This window comes from Monodon monoceros, unplaced genomic scaffold, assembly GCF_005190385.1.
Source record: "Monodon monoceros isolate NGI ecotype Baffin Bay Population unplaced genomic scaffold, NGI_Narwhal_1 Super_Scaffold_11, whole genome shotgun sequence".
Taxonomy (NCBI): domain Eukaryota; kingdom Metazoa; phylum Chordata; class Mammalia; order Artiodactyla; family Monodontidae; genus Monodon; species Monodon monoceros.
Window position 1 is genome coordinate 81477663 of NW_021703767.1, and position 22331 is coordinate 81499993.

The 22331-nt window shown below is 40.8% G+C and overlaps 1 protein-coding gene across 5 annotated transcripts in view; it reads left to right on the forward strand.

Annotated features, from left to right (window-relative positions):
- Positions 1-22331, forward strand: part of IGF2BP2 (insulin like growth factor 2 mRNA binding protein 2) — a 159216-nt gene that overhangs the window by 122538 nt on the left and 14347 nt on the right. For 3 of the 5 annotated variants that reach the window (XM_029215074.1, XM_029215077.1, XM_029215078.1), the window contains exons 6-10: positions 46-318; positions 2362-2496; positions 9776-9898; positions 10241-10376; positions 13162-13290. In XM_029215074.1, coding sequence (XP_029070907.1) covers positions 46-318; positions 2362-2496; positions 9776-9898; positions 10241-10376; positions 13162-13290 — 796 coding nt within the window. The remainder of the gene's footprint in view (positions 1-45; positions 319-2361; positions 2497-9775; positions 9899-10240; positions 10377-13161; positions 13291-22331) is intronic. The other 2 variants (XM_029215075.1, XM_029215076.1) reach the window with 2 other exon arrangements.

Here is a 22331-nt window from a genome sequence, read left to right on the forward strand (position 1 = left end):
AACACTGTTCTCTAACAAAGCTCACTTGCCCCTGCTGCATTTCAGAGCCATCGAGAAGCTAAGCGGGCATCAGTTTGAGAACTACTCCTTCAAGATTTCCTACATCCCGGATGAAGAGGTGAGCTCCCCTTCGCCCCCTCAGCGAGCCCAGCGTGGGGACCACTCTTCCCGGGAGCAAGGCCATGCCCCTGGGGGCTCTTCTCAGGCCAGACAGATTGATTTCCCGCTGCGGATCCTGGTCCCCACCCAGTTTGTTGGTGCCATCATCGGAAAGGAGGGCTTGACCATAAAGAACATCACTAAGCAGACCCAGTCCCGGTACGTGCCTCCGGGGCTTCCTTTGCTTCCTTCTGAGGGGTCCCCTGAGTGCTGGTGGGTCCCGGCCATTCCCAGGTTGCTATTGCTTGCATCAGCAGCGGGGGGCTGTGCTGTATGGGACTATGGCTTCTTTAAATGGAACTACTAACAGACTAACACAAAGCCCAGGGGCTTTAATGAGCTTTCATGCCAGTGACCTAAAGGTCACACCCTGAAACACTAATAGTTCGTAAACAAGGTACTAATGACCTCACAGTCAAGAATTGTTCTCATAAGCTATCTGATACCTGTGAATACATCTACATGTTTTTAAAACAACAGAGGTATGGGGCTGAACTTTACGGGACCCTAGAACCCGCGTATCTTAGCTCTTGCCTCCTCTCCTGCATCAGAGCCCTGGGTGGTAGTCATTCTTTGAGACCACCTAGGGAGTCTCACAAATAGCTACATAAAGGAAATGGGTGAGTCACTGTTACATTGAGCAATAAATAAAGTACATTAGTCTTATGTTTAGTTTTCTGTCTGTTTAAGGAGACTGAACTGGTAGTAGGAGTTGTAGTGGATAAAGTGACTTGTGAGGTTGTTGAGTTTTGTGTGTTCATAAGACCACAGCATGATGTAATGAACAAAGCACAGGTCTTGAAAACAAAGACCCTTGTTCAAGTTTTACCACTTAATAGCTATATGATCTTAGAAAAAATGTTAAGGTCTCTGAGCACCAATTGCTTCTTCTGTAAGCCAGGAGTATTGTGAGAATTAGGACAGTCAGGCAGATTGAATGAAATTACAAAGCACTTAAATTACAAAGCACCAAATTACTGACAAATATTTGTTATTTACATGCCTAGTGCATTTTATTCAGGATGTTGAGTGTCTTGTAACCTGAAAGAGAAAACACTGTTTTCTGCAAAGTGACTGAGTTACTTCCAAATAATGGACACTTATATGAGTCCCAGAGTTTAAAATCATAGGAGTGAAATGATGAGATAGTACAGGGGGCAAATACTATGTGATGTTTCCTTTATTTTAAAATCAGTCCCCTTTTTTTCCCTCTAAGTTTTCTTCACTGAGAAAGTGATTTTTATTTGTATGTCTTTTTGTTCCAAAGATTATTTAAAGTGGCTTTATAAATGCAGCAAGTTTAGGGACTTCCCTGGCGGTCCAGTGGTTAAGACTCCACGCTTCCATTGCAGGGGGCGCTGGGTTCAATCCCTGGTAGGGGAACTAAGATCCCGCATGCCACGCAGTGTGTCCAAAAAATAGAATAAAGTAACTAAAAAAAAATCATTTAAAAAAATGCAGCAAGTTTAAATACAAGTGAGTTAGTTCTCAAAGTGTGTGCCCATTTTTTTAGAAATAGGCCAGAGACTTGGATTTGGGCTTTCTGACAGCCAGAGTAAAAAAGGATACAATCAATTATGTGATTTTGAAAGTTAAAAACAAATAGAGCCACAACTACCCAAAGAAGTCTGATAAAGTCATCAAACTTTTGAGCCATTAGTTTTTAAGAGCCTGGAAGAAGGCAGGCTGCCGGTGGCAAGGAAACCAAAAACTTAGGCAGAGAAAGGGCATGCCTCTGTTTTCTGTCCATACTCAGATACATAAAGCTTGCTTGAATTTGGTGGAGTTGGATTAACATATGGCTTTTAAAAGCTGCAATCAGTTCAGAGACCGGCACTGTGCCAACGTGCAGTATTATCCCGCTCACTTTACTCTTCACTTCTAAGATCATTGGAAAGACTACACAAAATACTTCATTTACCAAACTGGCTTCATTACCATGTTGCCTTGGTGCCTTTGCCCAGTGGCACTCCTGTAAGAAATATTCCCTTCTCAGTGGAGCTGCCGAGAATTTGGGTTTGGCACAAGACCCCCTGCACTGCTTGTCGCCTTCTTGGAGAATGGCATTGGTTGCAAACGTGCTCATGACACTTCCTGGTCTGTCTGTGTCCTTGCCGTACATTGGCCAGTGCGACGCATTCTTGGGACTAGGATCCAGTCCCAGATGACGCTGTGCTATGGCTCCTGATTCTTTTCCTGCAGGGTAGACATCCATAGAAAGGAGAACTCCGGGGCTGCAGAGAAGCCTGTCACCATCCATGCCACCCCAGAGGGAACCTCTGAAGCATGCCGCATGATTCTCGAAATCATGCAGAAAGAGGCTGATGAGACCAAACTGTAAGTTTGCATGCAATGCACAGACCACTCAGCAGAAAAAAAGATTAGGTTGTCATTCATTTAACCCAGGAAAGTTTTAAAAAGCTGTAAATCTATTTCTCAGTAAAGAGAGCAGGGGAAAGATTATTTTTCAGAAATTTGTTCCTAAAGAGAATACGGTGGGAAATAGATCTTTTATGTTTATAACATGGCTGCTTCTCTACTTGTATGTTTCTCTTGGTGAGCCTAATGCTTCCATCACTCACTGGTAATAATTATTGGTAGGAACATATAGACCCGTGCTGTCCAGGGCCATGCAGTGATGGAAATGTTCTGTATCTGCACTGTTCAATACGATAGCCACTAGCCATGTGTTCCTGTTGAGTGCTTGAAATGTTGACTAGTGCAATGGAGGAACTGAATATTTTATTTTAATCCATTCAGACTTAAATAATCGCTTGTATGGCTAATGGCTATCGTATTGGACTGGGCAGATACAGAAAATACATTGTTGTCGAAACCATCATTTACTATGCTGGAAAAGGGTTTTGTCACCATGCTCCTAAGCCACTTGCACTCTTAAAATTGGATTATGTTTCCTTAAATAGTAGAAACTGGTATCTGAGTGGCTACTTCATTCTTCTTTGTTTTTCTCTCTCCCCCGTCCATTTATTTTACAAAATATTTCTTAGGATTCCTGAGTGTTGTACCAGTTTGAATGACAAATACAGTTCTTAGTAACTTGTATAATTTAGTACTACAAATTTATTAATTTGTATTATAAACAAATTAATGGTAACGGAATAGGCAATATAATAAAAAAGGCTCTATGTTTGTTTGACAAAATCCACTTACAGGCATGTGTGGCAGTTTTAATAAAGAGGCAGTGAGGGGGCTTCCCTGGTGGCACAGTGGTTGAGAGTCTGCCTGCCAATGCAGGGGACACGGGTTCGTGCCCCGGTCCAGGAAGATCCCACATGCCGCGGAGCAGCTGGGCCCGTGAGCCATGGCCGCTGAGCCTGCGCGTCCGGAGCCTGTGCTCCGCATCGGGAGAGGCCACAACAGTGAGAGGCCCGCGTACCGCAAAAAAAAAAAAAAAAAGCAGCAGTGAGGGATGAATTGAATATAAAACTGATTTAGCAAACAATGTCAAATAATAGTGTTCCAAAACCAAGAAGATGAAAGTAGTTCCTAAAAGAAAAACGTTGCAAATCTATTCTTAGATTTCATAAGGGACTCTAACCTTTCACTTAACTAATTATTTACTATTTGGGGCTTTTGAAACCCCCCACATGCTGTGTCTTAATTTGAAGAAGCCCCTCCCTCATCTAAGTTATTGAGAATTTTATAAATGTTACCCTCCTTGGTCCTTTGAGCTAGGTGTAAGCATCTTACAATATTCTGAAGAACCAAAAAGACTGATGTATAAATTGGATTCTTAAAGTATTCGTGTAGAGCCAAGATAGAATTTGACTGTCTTTGAAATACTTTTTTTTTGAGTGTGGCACCTTGCTGAGCACTGTGCTGGGTTGAGGCTACAGCCCTGAACAAGATCCAGTTCCTTTTTTTATCCAGTGGGAGAGACATCTGCTAAATAGATAATTACACCAGTAAGTAATTAAGCACAGCTATGAGAGGTGCTACAGTGGAAAACAACCGCAGGTAACTGGAGGCCCTAATCAAGGTTTTAGGGGGACAAGAAGAGATTTGAAGATTTCAGAGAAGGCCTCCCTGTGTAAGTGACATTTAAGCTGAGCCGTGAGGAAGATGAGTAGGAGGTGGAGGATGGAGGAGAATAGGGATTCTAAACTTTCTTTCTATTCATTTACCAAATATTTATTGAGTACATACTGTCTGTCAGGCACTGTTCTATGTGCCAGTGGACAAAGCTACAAAAAAACCCTGCCCTCTGTAAGTCACATTCTAGTGGAGCTTCTTCAAACATCCATGTATTTTGAGGCAGTAGTAATGCATCTGTTCAATGCTTTTGGTCTCAAGTAACAGAAAACATAACAAGTGGCTTAAGCAATAAGAAACAATTATGATGTCACATAACTAGAAGTCCTTATTATGTGAGAGTGACTGAAAGGTCAGTTGAATCATAGACTAAAAGGCCCATGACTTTTCTTTCTGCTTTACCTTCTTCAGGGTGTCTGATACTCCCCTGATGATGACAAGATGACTGAAGTGATTTCAGACCTTGGATCCCCACAGAAAACTATTTAAAAGTTGAAAGAGAAGGCATCCTCTCCTTGTCCCCCCCGCCCTTTTTTTTTGAACTTTTTTTAATTGTAAAAAAAACAAACAAAAAACACCTACCATAAAATTTATCGTCTTAACCATTTTTAAGAGTACAGTTCAGTAGTGTTAAGTGTATTCACATTATTGTGAAACAGATCTCCAGAACTTTATCATCTTACAAAACTGAAACTCTGTGCCTGTTAAACAACAACTCCCCTTTTCCCTCTCCCTCCAGCCTCTGGTAGCTACCATTCTATTTTCTGGTTCTGCGAATTTGACTATTTTAGAGAACTCAGATAAGTGAAATCATACAGTATTTGTCTTTTTGTGACTGGCTTATTTCACTTAACATAATGATATCAAAATGAATTCATGTTGTAGGATTTCCTTTTTTAAGGCTGAATAATATTCCATTGTGTGTGTATACCACATTTTGTTTATTCATTTATCCATTGATGGAGATTTAGGTTGCTTCTACCTCTTGGCTATATGAATAGTGCTGTTTTGAAATATCTCTTTGAGACCCTGCTTTCAATTCTTTTGGATATATACCAAGAAGTGAGATTGCTGGATCATACAGTAGTTCTATGTCCAATTTTTTGAGGAACGTGTTTTCCATAGCAGTTGCACCATTTTACAATCCCACCAGCCTTTCACAAGAGTTCAGATTTCTTCACATCCTTATCAGATATATGATTTGCAGATACTTCCATTTCATAGGTTGTCTTTTCATTTTGTTAAGTGTGTCCTTTGATGCACAAAAGTTTTTAGGTTTGGTGTAGTCCCATTTGTTAATTTTGCTTTTGTCAACTGTGCTTTAGTGTTATATCCAAAAAACAGTAGCCAAGTTCGCTATCGTGAAGCTTTGCTCCTTTGTTTTCTTCTAGGAAAATTGTACTTTCAGGTTTCACATTTAGGTGTTTAATCTCTTTTGAGTTAATTTTTGTATATGAAATAAGGGTCCGGCTGCAGTCTTTTTTTTTTTTTGCGGTACGTGGGCCTCTCACCGTTGTGACCTCTCCCATTGCGGAGCACAGGATCCGGACGCTCAGGCTCATCGGCCATGGCTCACGGGCCTAGCCGCTCCGCGGCATGTGGGATCTTCCTGGAGCGGGGCACGAAGCCGTGTCCTCTGCATCGGCAGGCGGATTCTCAACCACTGCGCCACCAGGGAAGCCCCCAGCTGCATTCTTTTGCAAGTTTTCCTAAGATAATTTTCGAAGACACTGTCCTTTTCCCATGATGTAGCCTTGGCACCTTTGTCGAAGATCATTTGACCATATATGCAAGGATTTATTTCTGGGATCTCTATTCTTTCCTCTTGGTTTATTTTTCTGTCTTGATACCAGTACCATACTGTTTTGATTACCATAGCTATACAATATGTTTTGAAATCAGGAAATGTGAGTTCTTTTTCAACTTGTTTTGATTATTCAGGTCCCTTGAGATTCCATATGAATTTTTTTTAAGTAAATTTATTTACTTTGTTTATTCATTTTTGGCTGCATTGGGTCTTTGTTGCTATGTGTGGGCTTTCTCTAGTTGCGGTGAGCGGGGGCTACTCTTCGTCGTGGTGCACAGGCTTCTCATTGCAGTGGCTTCTCTTGTTACAGAGCACAGGCTCTAGGCACGCGGGCTTCACTAGTTGTGGCACATGGGCTCAGTAGTTGTGGTACATGGGCTTAGTCGCTCCATGGCATGTGGGATCTTCCCAGACCAGGCCTCAAACCTGTGTCCCCTGCATTAGCAGGCGGATTATTAACCACTGCACCACCAGGGAAGCCCCTCCATATGAATTTTTACAATGAGCTTTTCTGTTTCTGCAAAAGTTGCCATTGGGATTTTGATAGGGATTGCATCAAATCTGTAGATTGTTTTGGGTGGTGTGGACATCTAAACAACTTTAGGTCTTCCAGTCCAGGCATCCGGGATGTCTTTCCATTGATTTCTGTCTTTAATTTCTTTCAGTGTTGTTTTATAGTTTTCAATGTGTAAGTCTTTTACTTCTTTAATTAGGCTTATTCCTCAATACTTTATTCTTTATGATGCTATTATAAATGGAATTATTTTCTTAATTTCCTTTTCATATTGTTCATTGTTAGTGTATAGAAACACAACTGTTCTTTGTGTGTTGATTTTATATCCTACAGTGTTGCTGAATTAGTTTATTAGTTCTAACAGTTTTCTTGTGGAATCTTTGTTTTCTACATGTAAGATCATATCATCTGTGAACAGAGATAATGTTACCTCTTCCTCTCCAACTTAGATGTCTTTTATTTTTTTTCCTTAGCTACTTGCTCTGGATAGGACTTCTAATAGTATGTTACATAGAAATACTGAGGGCATCTTTGTTTTGTTCCTGATCTTAGAGGAAAACCTTTCAGTTTTTCACCATTAAATATGATGTTCACTGTGGGCTTTTCACAAGTGGCCTTTATTATGTTGAGGTAGTTTCCTTCTGTTCCTAAATTGTTGGGTGTTATTAATCATGGAAAGTTGTTAAATTTTATCAAATGCTTTTTCTGTATCAATTGAGATGATCATGTGGGTTTTGTCCTTCATTCAGTTAATGTGGTATATTATGTTGATTAATTTTCATATGTTGAACCATCTTTTCATTTCAACTTAAAGGACTCGCTTTAGCATTTCTTGTAGAGCTGATCTGATAGTAATGAACTCCTTTAGCTTTTGTTTATCTGGAAAAGTATTAATTTCCCCATCATTTTCAAAGACAGTTTGCTAGATGCAGTATTCTTGGTTGATAGTTCTTTGTTTGTTTGTTTGTTTGTTTTTTTGCGGTACGCAGGTCTCTCACTGTTGTGGCCTCTCCCGTTGCGGAGCACAGGCTCCGGACGCACAGGCTCAGCGGCCATGGCTCACGGACCCAGCCGCTCCGCGGCATGTGGTATCTTCCCGGACCGGGGCACGAACCCGCGTCCCCTGCATCGGCAGGCGGACTCTCAACCACTGCGCCACCAGGGAAGCCTGATAGTTTTTTCTTTCAGTGCTTTGAATATGTCATCCCATTCATTTCTGGCCTGCAAAATTTCTGCTGAGTAATCCATCCATAATCTTATGGAGACTTCCTCATATGTTACTAATCACTTTTCTTTTGCTGCTTTCAAGATTTTCTCTTTGACTTTAGACACTTGGGTTATAATGTATCTCAATGGAATTCTCTTTTGGTTTATCCCAGTTGGATGTTCTTGGAGCTTCTTGAATCAGTATGTCCATTTGTTGTCTCAGATTTAGAAGGTTTTCTGCCTGTTTTCTTTGAATAAGCTCTCTGCACCATCTCTCTCTTCTCGTTCTGGGATTCCAATGACATGTATTTTGATCCACTTGATAATGTTCCATAAGTCCCTTAGCCTTTCTCCACTTTTTTTTTTTTTTTTTTTTTGGGCTGCGTTGGGTCTTCCTTGCAGCATGCGGGCTTTCTCTAGTTGCGGTGAGCAGGGGCTATTCTTCGTTGCGGTGCACGGCCTTCTCTTGTTGTGGAGCACGGGCTCTAGGCACGCGGGCTTCAGTAGTTGCGGCGCGCGGGCTGTAGGGCACATGGGCTTCAGTAGTTGTGGCACATAGGCACTAGAGCGCAGGCTCAGTAGTTGTGGTGCACAGGCTTAGCTGCTCTGCAGCATGTGGGATCTTCCCGGACCAGGGATCGAACCTGTGTCCCCTGCATTGGCAGGTGGATTCTTAACCACTGTGCCACCAGGCAAGTCCCTTTCTCCACTTTTTAAAAATTCTCTTTTCTTTTTTCTCCTCTCATTTGATGATTTCACATGACTGATCTTCAAGTTTGCTGATTCTGTCTTCTGCCTGATCATGTGTGCTGTTGAACCCTTGTCATGAATTTTTCAGTTCAGTTATTGTATTTTTCAGTTCTGTTATTTCTGTTAGGTTGTTTTTTAATAGTTTCTTTTTCTTTGTTGATATTCTCACTTCATTCATGCATCATCTTCCTGATTTCATTTAGTTGTCTGTGTTCTCTTTTAGGTTATTGAGTATCTTTATGATCACTATTTTAAAGTCTTTGTCAGGTAGCTCATAGATCTGCATTTCTTTAGGGTCAGTTTCTGGAGTTTTATTTTGATCCTTTGATTAGGCCATGTTTCCATTTCTTTATATGCCTTATAATTTTTTGCTGCGATTTGAGCATTTGAAAAAAAACACCTCTCACAGTCTTTGCATACTGGCTTTGTTCAGGAGAAGATCATCACTAATCAGTCTGGCTGGAGGTTCCAGGACCTCTCAAACCATTTCTGATCTCTTTCACCCTCTGGCTTCTGACTATGGAACTGCAGCTCTAACAGTTCACCTCTGTTTTCAGCAGCTTCCAGACTCTGGCACCAGGCTTGTCAACTCTTAAGTCAGGCGAGACAGAAACCAATCACTCGGGCAGCTCCCAGGCAAGCCAGAACGTGGGAATCATGGTCCAGTCTTTTGTTTCTGTCCCAGGGGAGGATCCCTGGTATGGAGGATTTCCTCCCAGTTTCCCCTTGCTATACTGTGTAGGGGAAGAAGCATGAAAGGCATGCCAAATGCCACAAAATTTCCTACCCCTTTTACTTGAATCCCTTTTTGGTTTTATAAAAGCCTGGGTGCTGTAGCTTCTCACCTGATCTCTAGAGTTCTTAGAGAGATAGTCTAGCCTATCTTTTGTTGTCAACTTGGTGTTTCAGTGGGAGTAGGAGGGCCTGTAGCTTCCTAGTCTACCATCTGACTGATGTCATTATCCATTGTGCCTTTTTTAAGAGCAAGGAAAACCTTCCTGAAATCACCCAACAGACTTAATTCTCATATCTAGTTGGCCAGATCTCTCTCATGGACCCATTTCCAACCAGTCACAACAAGGGAGTATAATTACCATGATTTGGCGTGTGTTAATCAGAATTCACGCACCAGAGTTAGTGAAGGACCCAGCATCTCATAAAGCCCATGGCCACTTGGTACCTGAACGAAAATGACTTCTATTTGTAAGAAAAAAGGAGGGCAATAGCTCTTGGGAGGCAACCGTTGTGTTCACCTTAAATGTTAAAATGTGGCTTGTGTCTTTTAGAGCTGAAGAGATTCCTCTGAAGATCTTGGCCCACAATGGCTTGGTTGGAAGACTGATTGGAAAAGAAGGCAGAAATTTGAAGAAAATTGAACACGAGACAGGGACCAAGATAACAATCTCATCGTAAGCCTCTTGTTCAGATTAATTGTGCCCAATAATGGAGAATTTGAGCATTTTGATATATCCAACTCATTCATCTGCTTTAAAGTGGGAATGTAATCATAAGTGATATGATTATATTCAACACCATCAAAACAAATACATAAATAGTTACCAGTCACACATTTTCTACTGTGGATTTGATCTAAGTCACTACAAAGATTTGAGATAAGATGGCAGATATTCTGTGCCACAGCGTGTGGTGTCTTCTCCCTGTCTCCTCCACCAAGACTTGTTTGTGAGCCTTCTGGGATTTTATTTTTCCTTTTGAAAAAAGGAAATTTCTCTCTTTTTCCTGGTGGCCAGCTTGCAGGATTTGAGCATATACAACCCTGAAAGAACCATCACTGTGAAGGGCACAGTTGAGGCCTGTGCCAATGCTGAAATAGAGATTATGAAGAAGCTGCGTGAGGCCTTTGAAAATGATATGCTGGCTGTTAATGTAAGTGCCTACTGCTTTCTTCTCCACTGGTTTTCACATGTATTTTCAGGCAGGACCCAAGCCTCTCTAAGCATAATTGCCATTCAGAAAGTGAAGAAGCACTTTAGAATAGGTATGCAGAGTTATTCATGTCTTTTTGGGGCAAGGGCATTAGAATAATCAGGAAACGAACTAGTAAATTTTGATAAGTGCACTGGACAAAATAGTGTGAAGTCAACAAAATCACAACTTGGAAGATTTTAAAATGAGGAATTGCTTATGATGTATTGTTAATTAAGAAAAGAATATATAAAAGTATATATAACTAGGGTTATAATTATGTAAAATAATATGGGTCAAAATGCCTGGAAGGCTGTATATAAAAATCAAAATAGCTGGTATGTTAGAAAAGTGGGATTTTTTTCCCTATTTTCCAATTTTAAAAATACATACTTTAAAAATAACTTCTGATTTTCATCTCTCACTGATCTATTCTTTTATTTTTTTAATTTATTTATTTTTGGCTGCATTGGGTCTTCGTTGCTGCGTGCGGGCTTTCTCTAGTTGTGGCGAGCGGGGGCTGCTCTTCGTTGTGGTGCGTGGGTTTCTCATTGTGGTGGCTTCTCTTGTTGTGGAGCACGGGCTCTAGGCGCGCAGGCTTTAGTAGTTGTGGCACATGGGCTCAGTAGTTGCGGCACGCAGGCCCTAGGGTGCACGGGCTTCCGTAGTTGCAGCACGCGGGCTCAGTAGTTGTGGCTCACAGGCTGTAGAGCGCGGGCTCATTAGTTGTGGTGCATGGGCTTAGTTGCTCCATGGCATGTGGGATCTTCCCGGACCAGGGATCAAAGCCGTGTCCCCTGCATTGGCAGGCGGATTCTTAACCACTGCGCCACCAAGGAAGTTCCTGATGTATTGCCCAGTAAATGTTGTCATCCACCTCAGCTCTAATACTTCTAGCGGACTGATTTGGGTTTGTTCTTCCTGTTATTACTACTGGTTCCAACTTTTTAATGGGGAGACACCATTCTAAAGTTCATTCAGAAATCTTAAAAATATTTGTCCGTCAATCAAAGCACAAACTCAGCTCAGAGGAGTAAATTTTTTCATTTTTTATGATAGAGATTTTTTTAACATATACAAAACAGGAAAGGATACTATGATAAGCTCTCATATGCCCATAATCCAACTTCAACAGTTACCAACTCATGGCCTGTTTTGTTTCATCTGAACCTTTATCCATATCCCCACCCACCTTGGATGACTTTGAAGAAAATCCCAGACTTTGTATATAACATTTCACAGAAGAATAAATGTTGACGAAGGACTAGGTAGGTTAAACGCAGCCCCAGTTTCCTCACTGCAGCACTTTCCACAGGACCTTCTTACTCAGGTCAGTACTCTCTCTCCCACCTCACCCCAAATCCCCCCTTAGTAGCCCTTGTCACATCATAATTACGAGGCACAACGAGGAGAAGACTTCAGTGTGAACTTTTCCCCTGTTTGTGTGTATTTGTCTGTGAAAGTATCATCCACTGATCTCATTTTCTTTTTTGGGGATCTTGATATCTTACGATAAACAGCTCTTTCCGTGAACACCTGGAAATGCTGCAAAGGGTCTGGGTGCTCCAGACATCTTCCCCTGAGCATATATATCACTTAGGTTCATTCGTGTCTGTGCTAAAGTCATGCATTGATAGGTGAATAACAAAACTACTAGATCTTATACATGAATGGGATCAAGGTTAAGGATCCTAGCTCTCCTATTCCAGACATTCTCAAAGAAGACAACTTACTGGGTGACCCTAGAGCCACAGATAAGAAAAGAGAAAACGTTAGAGATTTGCTTAGCGTTCAGGGGGCAGTGGTGGGACAGGTTGGATACAGGCCAGGGTGGGCACTGCACCATTCCTCTGCCTCTGAAGGGGCAGGCTATGTGAGCATCCCCCTATTTAAACGTGAAATTAGCAAGTGAGATGATCATGAAGCTGGCAACTAAATGGTAAAGAAGCCAAGGTTGTGAACCATTCTGAATATGGATAATGGAGTTTACATAAGTGGTATCTTAGTGAAGGGTCTGATCTTTCCCTGGATAGAGTTAGGAAAAACTATTAATCTAATACATTTTAAACATATTCATTCAGCAAATATTTATTGAGTACTTACTATGTACCAGGCACTGAGCTCACAGCACTAAATAGGACAGTCTCTGTCTATAAGGAAATTGTGGTCTAAAAAGGGGAGAGGCAGCTACACAGGCCATTCAGATACCATGTGATGCCTGCTGTCGTAAGGAAACGTGGGCGTGTTAGGAGAGCACCTTGAGCTGAGGCCTTTGGGGTGAGAGAAGGCTTCCTCGAAGAGGGGACACCTAAGCTCAGGTGAAACCCACATGACGAGTAGGATGTAGCCAGGTGAGGAGGGAGAGAAGCACATTTCTTGCAAGGTAGACAGTGTGTGGGGGCGTCCAGAGGAGAGAGAGGAGGACGGCCAGGCAGAGTGGAGGTAAAGGGTTAGCAGGAGAGATGCTGGTGAGGTGGCCTGGGTCCCCAGGAAGAGCCTTGCTTGCTGTGTTAAGATGTGTAGACACTCTCAAGGCAGCAGAGAACCTTTGAAGGGAAGCCACAGTCAGGTTGAGGTTTGGAGAGCTCACCCCTGCAACACGGTGAGGAAGAGGTCCACGGGGCCTGGGCAGAGCTGATTGATTAGGAGACCCTGCTGCCATCCAGGCAAGAGATGGAGGTTGACCCAGGCAAGCTGGACCTCTCAGGTCTCCTCCCCTCAACTTTTTCTCCATTTTTATTCCCAGCAACAAGCCAATCTGATCCCGGGGTTGAACCTCAGCGCACTTGGCATCTTTTCAACAGGACTGTCCATGCTGCCTCCGCCAGCAGGGCCCCGAGGAGCTCCCCCCGGTCCCCCCTACCACCCTTTCACTGTAAGTAGCTCAGCTCTCAGGGGTTTGCTCATAGGCTCCTCCAGGCAGCAGCATTTCTCTGCCATGTTGAATCAGAGCCAGAGCCTTCATTTGGAGGCTGTACTCATAAGGGATTGTAGAATGAATTCAACAGTTCTTAGGACTTCTTCCTAATGGACAGATTAATGTTACTAAACCATCTTCTAAGTATGTGCTCTTAAACATATAGTATATGTCATATCTGGGAAAGAAAGAGACTACTAGCAAATTCATTAGCTAGAAGCCTACTCATTGTAAAAAAAGGATTTGTTAGCTCAAATCAGAACCTTCATGAGTGTTGTTCACCTACTAAAATATTAGGGTACCTGGATGACTCATGTATAAAATTCCCACCTGTGTCTATGACTCAAATTCATTATATTCTATTAATAGGCAGTTTTTAAAAGAAAATAACACAGTGTCTAGATTTCTGAACACTTAGCACAATGCCTGGCATTTAGTAGATTCTCAGTAAGTATTTATTGTTTGAATCATAATTAATAGTGGCAGAAGAAATGTGAACTTCATGCGTTTTCTGCTTGTTCGCATTCTCAAGCATCATCAGGATCAACAGATTACCAAATTAGGGCTCAGGGTACTTGACAGCTTTTTTTTTTTTTTTTTTTTCAGTCCTAATTCTTCTCCACACATACTACTTATTTTTTAAGCAAGCTAATTTTCTCCCAATGTTTATACTGTTTAAATGGGAAGAATCAGGTTGGAGAACATTAGCTTAACCACTTCTTTCTTTTGAGAGGTGGTCTCTGGTGTAGTAGGCATTGCAGTGTCGGAATTCCTAGTAAAACTCTTTGGGTCTCTGTAGAGAGGTAGGATGAACCCACTGTGCTGTTTTGTCAACAAAATACAGACATGAACTTGCACCCACATCCTTAGTCACAGAAACATACACATTCTGTCATCTTGTTTATATACAGCTCTTCTGAGTCATTTTTAAATCTCCATACCATAGAGTTATATACATTTTCCCTTAAACTAAAGGATAGGGTCCAATATTGAGCCGTGTGTGTGTGTGTGTGTGTGTGTGTGTGTGTGTGTGTGTGTTAGAGGGAGCTGGGAATATGGCAGGAGGGAAATGGCAGCTGTTATAGTCATGTAGCTGCTCTAAGGAGGGAGAACAGCTATGAGAGGTGCATGTCCCCGTATCTTTGCTGAGATTTGAGAATGACCGAGCCCAGTACAATGAACTGGCATTTAGACACATCTCATTTCTTGGGAGAAAGACTGTACATACTGCTCCACAGACGATAACTTCAGAAGCCTCTCAACCTAAGTAACGTAAATGGTGGGAGAAAAAAGATATAATACAATAGACCACTTCTAAAATTGATAATCTAAAAGAGAGTCGGCAAACGACAGCCTGAGGCAGCCCACCACTTATTTTTGTAAATAAATACATCTGTGAATGTTTATTTATGTACTGTCTGTTTGCTTTCCTGCTGTGATGGCAGGGTTGAGTAGATGCAGTAGAGACCCTGAGGTATGCAAAGCCTAAAATATTTATTCGGCACTTTACAGAAAATTTTGCAGACCCCTGAACTAAAACAAAAAGAGAACTTTTCATATGATAGCAGAATATTTTCTAAACTTGAAAATAGGTTTTGCCATTTTGAAAGCTTCCTTCACATCTGAGATTTTTTACTAAAATAGTAGAATAATGCTTTTACTAAAATGGTTTCTGTTCTTTATAAAATAAATTTTAAATAAAATTTCTTCTTTAAGCTAAAAGCCATGTAGTTCTGATCTTGAGCCCATAGGTCAAGATTAGATTTTAATCCAAAGCACACAGTTGCCCCAAATCTGCAACAATACAGCTCCTGCAGACCTCTCTCTCTGACAGCTGCAGAACTCAGGGCAGGCATGGAGGTGGCCATCGCCACCCACCTGTGCAGAATCTAGAACCTGTACTGCAGGATTGAGGGCTTCCCTAGTGGGCCCAGGCCTCCTGAGAAGGACAGGGTAGGATGGGGTGGTGGGGATACTTCAAATACTTATAAAATATTATTGCTTTCTTGTTACAAAGGCATTCAGATTTCAAGGAACTAGGTTATTTTCCTGGTTGCTTTTGTGCATCACAAAACTCTAGCGCTTTTGCTCTTAGCATCCAAAGGTCAGGAAGTCTGTGCACCTCTTTGCAGCTGGCTCACACATGCACAAATTGGTCTTTCAACTCTGGAAGCTTTTAATGTATGTGTGTATGTATGAAAATTACCATTATCATTTTCTGGTTATAAAAGTAATATGTGCAAAGTATTTAAGAAGCAAATAATACAAGTGCAGGTTTTTTCTTAATCTAGAAATAATCAGTGTTTCTATGTATATGTGTGGGTATATATACAATTTATATATACATGTATAATGTATTAAATATATAGGTGATATGTGTGTGTGTGTGTATTCCAGATTTTCACTCTACAGTGGAAATCCTTGTATATATATCTTGGTTCTTTTATCCAGCTATTTTCTCAATAAATTCCTGGAAATAGAATTGCGGAGCCAAAGAATGTATAAATTTTATATATAACTATAAAAAATATAAATATTGATAAATGATAAATTTTGATACATGAAGAATATACTACTTTTCCTTCCTATCTGGTATGTGACAGAGAGGTGTTTCTTTCCTCCTATACTCACTACCAATGTAATTATTCCTTGCAATCTGACAGTTTAAAGGGTGCTATTATGAGATTTAACACTGGGGCTTATTGGCCATTTTTTTCCCTCTCTAATGAATTGTCTTTTTGTATCCCATGCCCATCAGTCTATTAAGAGGCAGTATAGATTCTGGAGTCAGGCTGCCTGTATTTGAATCTCTGCACTATATCACTTGTTATTTTTAACAAACTTGGGCAAGTGACTTAACCTCTTTGTGTCTCCATGTCCCTGTCTATAAGATGGGGGTAATAATAGTACACATATCATGGTTGTTAAATAAGTAAAAACCTGCACACAGTAATTGCTATGTAAATCTTAGCTGCTATTGTCATTTACCGCCATCTTTTTCTTAATGATTCGTAACAGCTAATTACATATTAAAGGTGTTAACCATTTGTCATGTTGTAAATATCTTCCACCAGCTTGTCATTTCTTTTTGCTTTATTTGTGGTGTCTTGTGCCGTAGTAAATTCTTTTTCTGGCTTAATTTTTTTACCTTTTTTTTCTTTCTTCTTTTTAAAATTAATTTTTATTAGAGTATAGTTGCTTTACAATGTTATGTGAGTTTCTGCTATGCAGCAAAGTGAATCAGTTATACATACACATATATCCACTCTTTTAGATTTCCTTCCCGTTTAGGCCACCACAGAGCATTGAGTAGAGTTCCCTGTGCTGTACACTAGGTTCTCATTAGTTACCTGTTTTATGCATAGTAGTGTTTATATGTCAGTCCCAATCTCCCTATTCCTCCCACTTCCCCTTCCCCCCTTGGTAACCATAAGTTTGTTCTCTACATCTGTGACTCTATTTCTGCTTCACAAATAAGTTCACCTGTACCATTTTTTAATATTCCACATATAAGCGATAATTTGATTTTCTTTGTGACTTCCTTCACTCTGTATGACAATCTCTAGGTCCATCCACATCTCTGCAAATTGTGCCATAGTAATTTAAAATAGATATTTTTTGAACAATCGAACTATGCTGTGTGAAGTAAATAGTAAACGTTTCCCTTCAGTCTTCCTTCTCTTACCCAAATTTCACCCAGCAACCACTCCCCAGAAGTATAGCACTATTATGTTTTAAAATATGTTTTATGAGCGTATATAATCCTATAATCATATTATTCCAAACAAATGGAATCATGCCACACACAATGAATTACTGTGTTTTTTATTTGTTTGTTTCCATTTTTTACTTATGGTGGGCATTCTTTCCATATTTAGAACTAATTCTCTTTGATGGCTACATAGTATTCCATTGTATGAAATTTACTATAATTTTTCTACTGAGCATACTATTTTTCTACATTTGGGTTATCTCTAGGCTTTCTCTCCTACAAATAGTGTCAAAATGAATATCCTGATACATAAATGTGTGAGTATATCTAAAAGTAAATTCTAAGACTGCAATTACTGCATCAAAGGGGAATGTATTTTAAATTTTCACATTTCCCTTCAGCAGAATTTATGCAGAAATTTTAAGAATTAAGATAGTTAAATCAATGATGTTTTCCTTTATGGACTTCTGGCCTTTGTTGTTATGCTAAGAAAAAGCCTTCTGCCATCTAAGACTATAAAATATTCTCCCAAGTTTTCTTACAGTAATTTTGAGTTGTTGCTTCTGGGGGATCATAGTTTATTATTCACAGGGAATTTATCTTAACTTGTACTTTGAGATAGGGATCTAACGTTATTTTTTTTCCAAATAGCCAGTTTTCCGAAAGTCACTTACTGAGAAATGCACCATTTCATCACTCAATTTGAAATGGCAACTTTGTTGTTCGCTTAATTCCCACTGAGTCATATTCCTGGGCTCTATTCTGTTCCATTCATCTTTTTGTCTACACTGCAGTTACTATAGTTTTATAGCATCTTTAACAGTTTCAACAATCTTTTTTTCCTCAAAGGTTGAATTGGAAAGATGGTCAACTTATACTAGGGAAAATCAATATGTAGGAATTTTCTGTTCCTTGAAGATTTGATACAATCCATCCCTAAAAATTCTGGGCCTAGTACCTTTTGTTTGGAGAAAGATCGATCATTTATAACCTTTTCAATTTCTTATATTTTCCTATGAAAGTATTCATCTCTCTTTTCATACTTAGTGACACAAAGCTGTGCAGAGCAAACTGTTGCCTTTTAAAGCTGCGAACTTGTGAATATCTCTCTCTTTTGATTCTTAACATCATATATTTCCGTTCTCTTCTTAATCAAATTTACTAGGGATTTTTCTTTTAATTTTTAAGTAGTTATGGGTTTCTTTTTGTTATCCTATAATTGTTCCCTGTACATTTTGTACTCAAAGAATGTTATTGGAACATCTCTGATTTTTGTGGTCTTGCTGATGCATGATCAAATTTTGGAAATCATGGGCACTTGGTAAGATGTACCTTCTCTGATGGACTCAAAGTTGTGTATATGGCTGTAAAATCAAGCTTTTAATTGGTGGCTTGTATCCTCTATTTTATTACTTTTATCTCTATGACTTACTACATTTTGAGAGCAGTTTACTGTTCTCCCACTATGATTATGATTTTTTAAATTCTTTACTTCTAACAGATTTTTGTTTAATGTATTTTTATTATATTACTCTATAACCTGGAATTTTAGTACAAATTATTAAATTTTCTTTCTAAGTCAATACACAGTCTCATATTTCACAGTTATTTAGAATTAACTAAACTTTTCTTACTGGTTTCTTTGCTCACTACAGATGATTTCTTGTATTCCATATCCTCTTATTTTTTGAGTTATTTGTTTTCGTTTCTTTGTTTTTCTGGAGTAGTTCCTCAAGCAACTTTTTTTTCAGGAATAATTATGTAAGTAGTATAATTTCTAAGCTTTTCTATACCTGAAAATGCCTCACCCCCGCCCCCCACTTTACATGTGAATGAAAGTTCAACTAGGTATCTGAAAATTCTAGGGTCTTAGTTCCCTTAGAACTCTGAAAACATTGTTGCTACCAGTCTGATTTCTCTTTCTTTAGTAGATAACTTTTTTTTTTCTTTTGTCTTAAGTTTTTTGCCTTTTGTAGTATTTTACTGACACCCTTGGAAATCAGAAATCTGACTCTGAGCCCTTTAATCTGAACATTCAAGTTTTTCATTGGTTCAGGAAAACCTTCTGCGTCTGTAATTAATTTTAGCATTGCCTCTCTTCCCTCCACTCCATTTCCTCCTGGAGTTTCCACTTTATGGAGAGAGAGTAGATCTTCCCACTCTACTCGTCATGTCTGAGTCCTTCCTTTTGTTTTGCGTGAGTTAATCTTCTTGTGCACTGATTGGCTTTTCAAGAGTGTCCATGCTGCTATTTGTATGACTTCTATTGAGTTTTTACTCCACAGTCATGTTTTTAATTTCTAAGACCGATCTAGTTCTCTGATTGGCTTCCCTCATAGCAGTCTACTCACATATTAAAGCACTGCCCTCTTGAATCTCACTGAGAAATAAAGCAGACTTTTTAGAAAAGCTCCTCCCTCTTTCCTGAATTAATTCACTGAGAGCATTTTCTTGCCTTGCTCAGCTTTGCTCCCCTCTTTCATGCTGCTGATTCACTGTATATGTCCAGTGAGTTTTAATTGTCCATTCATGTACTTAAGCTCAGCAGGGGGCATATTAGAATCCTTAGGGGAACCTTATCATAACTACACCATGGGCCCCACCTGAACTAATAAATTTGGAATGTTCCAGAGGAGGGCAGTGTTGGGTTAAAATCTTGGGACGCAGAGTCAGACACAGAGATCTGTGCCCAAACCTTGGCTCCACCTCTTGCTAGCTTACCAATTCCTGGTCCCCCTCAGCTTCTGAGGTGGTCCTCTGAGAGCTCACAGGGGTGATAGGCAGGGACTGGAAGGAGGCACTGGACAAGCTGGGATAGAATGGTGCACCTTCTGAATCTTGAATAGCTCTGCCCATGACTCTGACCAAGCCCACTCCCTTCCTCCCATGTCCATATCCCTGGTTCCCAGGGAGAGCACCTGCCGTCTTTATAACAGAACTCTGTCATCACACTACAGCTAGTTATATTTTTGAACCTAATTTGTATGCCTGACCCTTGCCCTCTTTACTACCCCTTCAACACCCCTCTCTCTTTCTGCTCCCTGATTTCTTCATGATTCAGAATATCACCTAAATGATACATCAGATGGTCATACACAACAGCTAGGAACCGAGGACCCTGCAGTTCTTCCAGAAAAAGCAGGGCCAACTTAAAATTGAATTCCATTCTAAATGTTCATGAGTATGTTTGATATATACGCCTCTACTACCGCCAGCGTAGTCAAGCACAGAGGAAACGCAGACACTAGTTGCCCTCAAACGGAATTTGAAATGAACCAGTGGATAATAGTGACCCCCTGCACCCTTGCTGCCTCTCTTTTTGGGGGAGCATACCTGGCAGGGGCACCTTCACCATAACCTCTTCTCCCCCCCCCCCATACCCCAAATCATAATTCTTTTGAAACACTCAAAAGTAAAGTAGCTTCTCCCTCATAAAATATGTGGGGACCCTCAAACTGAGACAGTAAAAGCCCAATTGCCATTTTAGGGTTGTGGTGCCATACCGCCCACCCCACTCTGGGGCCCCAGTTTGTCAGCTGGCTACAACCTGCTTTCCCATTAAAGATAACATTTATTTAAGTCATAACAGGTTACTTTTTGGTCATTATGACTAAGCTTCTCTTCCAGTTGAGGTTGTGGACTCCATGTAAGCATGGGGGTGGGGGGAATGGAAAGTGTGCTCTGATAAGTGATAAGTAAGTACGCATTTAACACTCAATAGTTCAAGCCATACAGTGCCTGATGATGGATTCTCCATTCCTGTGACCTCATTGAATGCCACGTAACGTCCTTCAGGGGCATCCATTGTACTTTGGGTCAAATTCACGTCCAAATCAAGGCCCACAGAGCCCTCCCTGCGTGATCTCACACTACCTGCCTCCCCATCCCATCAGGCTGTTCTCTCAGTTGCTTCCACCATACTGGCCTCTTTTCTGTTTTCCAAACAGACCAACCCCTTTCCTAGCTCTGCACCTCTCAGAACCCTGCTTAGAATGTCTCTTCCCTAGTGCCTTGCATGGGGCTCCATCTCCTCCGTGGGTCCCAACTCAGAGGTCACCTCCTCCAAGAGGCTTCCCAGACCCTCCAGCTGAAGTTGCCATCCCACTCATCTTGGCAGCTACCCATCCTCATAGCCTCCTGTTCGTTTCTTTCACATGCTTGTCTGCCTCTCCAGTAGAACCTAAGTTCTGTGGTGGCAGTGACCTTTTCTGTCTCAATAGCTGTGTCCCCAGCACCTAGAGCAGTGCTTTGCTCAAATATCTTTTGGATGAATGAGTAAACAATTGAATGAACTCCCACAACAGTATTGTAAGCTCTGGATATTATTTTAATCCACTTGTGGATGAGGTTCAGAAAAGCTGAATAAATTATTCCAAGTTGTATAGAACTAGTGATTCAGACTCAAGTCTTCTGGGTCTTCTGACTCCAAAAACCAGCTTATATACACAAAGGCTAATGACAGAGCCTCAGCTAGAAACAAGTTCCTGATTGCCGAGTTTTGGGGTTCTTTCTCCACAACAGTTTTCCAGCTGTAACTCATGAATAAAAAGAGGACTGGGGAATTATTTCTTTTTATCCTTTTATAGTTCATCCCCTCCCCTCACCCAAGTGGTAGATCTAAATTTGATATAGTGTTTATATTGGGAGTATTTGAACCCAGAATGGAGCTACACTTGTGGTTTGTCTATTTTGAGGCCAAATCACAATTCAGAAGAATTATTTCTGCTGAGAGCTGAAGGAAAAGCTCTCCAGGTGAGAGGAGGGCAGAAGCATCCTTTCCCCAAGGTAGAGCTTTGAGCAGAAAAGCTGCAGGAATTCTCCCTGACCCGCCGTGGCCCAGGAAAAGGACCTGCACTGAGAAGAGTCTGGAGCTGATGCTCTTCAAGAAAGAGGCAGGCCCAAGTGAGCCAAACGTCTTCACTCAGCTTCCTTTCGAAAGTGGACGTCTGCCAGAAGAACACTGATCTCATAGCCCCCTCTTGTGGCCTTGAGGTGTCACTGCAGCCTCTTTCCAAGTCGTGAGAGCAGAGGCTTGCATTACAGGATCGTTCCCTTCCTTTGGCAAAGCTCTGTCCCCTGCAGGTGCTGTGGACACTCAGAGCACCCTTGGAGGAAGTTCCCCACCGTGTTCACATCTCTTTTCCCCTGAAGTCCACTATCCAAACTCAAAAAGAGAAATAGTTTCATTTTTGTCCCTAATGAGTCCGAAGGCAAAGTTGTGCTCTGGAACTCAGAATCCAACTGGACATTCAGGAGACAGAGGATACCAGATTTGTTCAAGGACCCT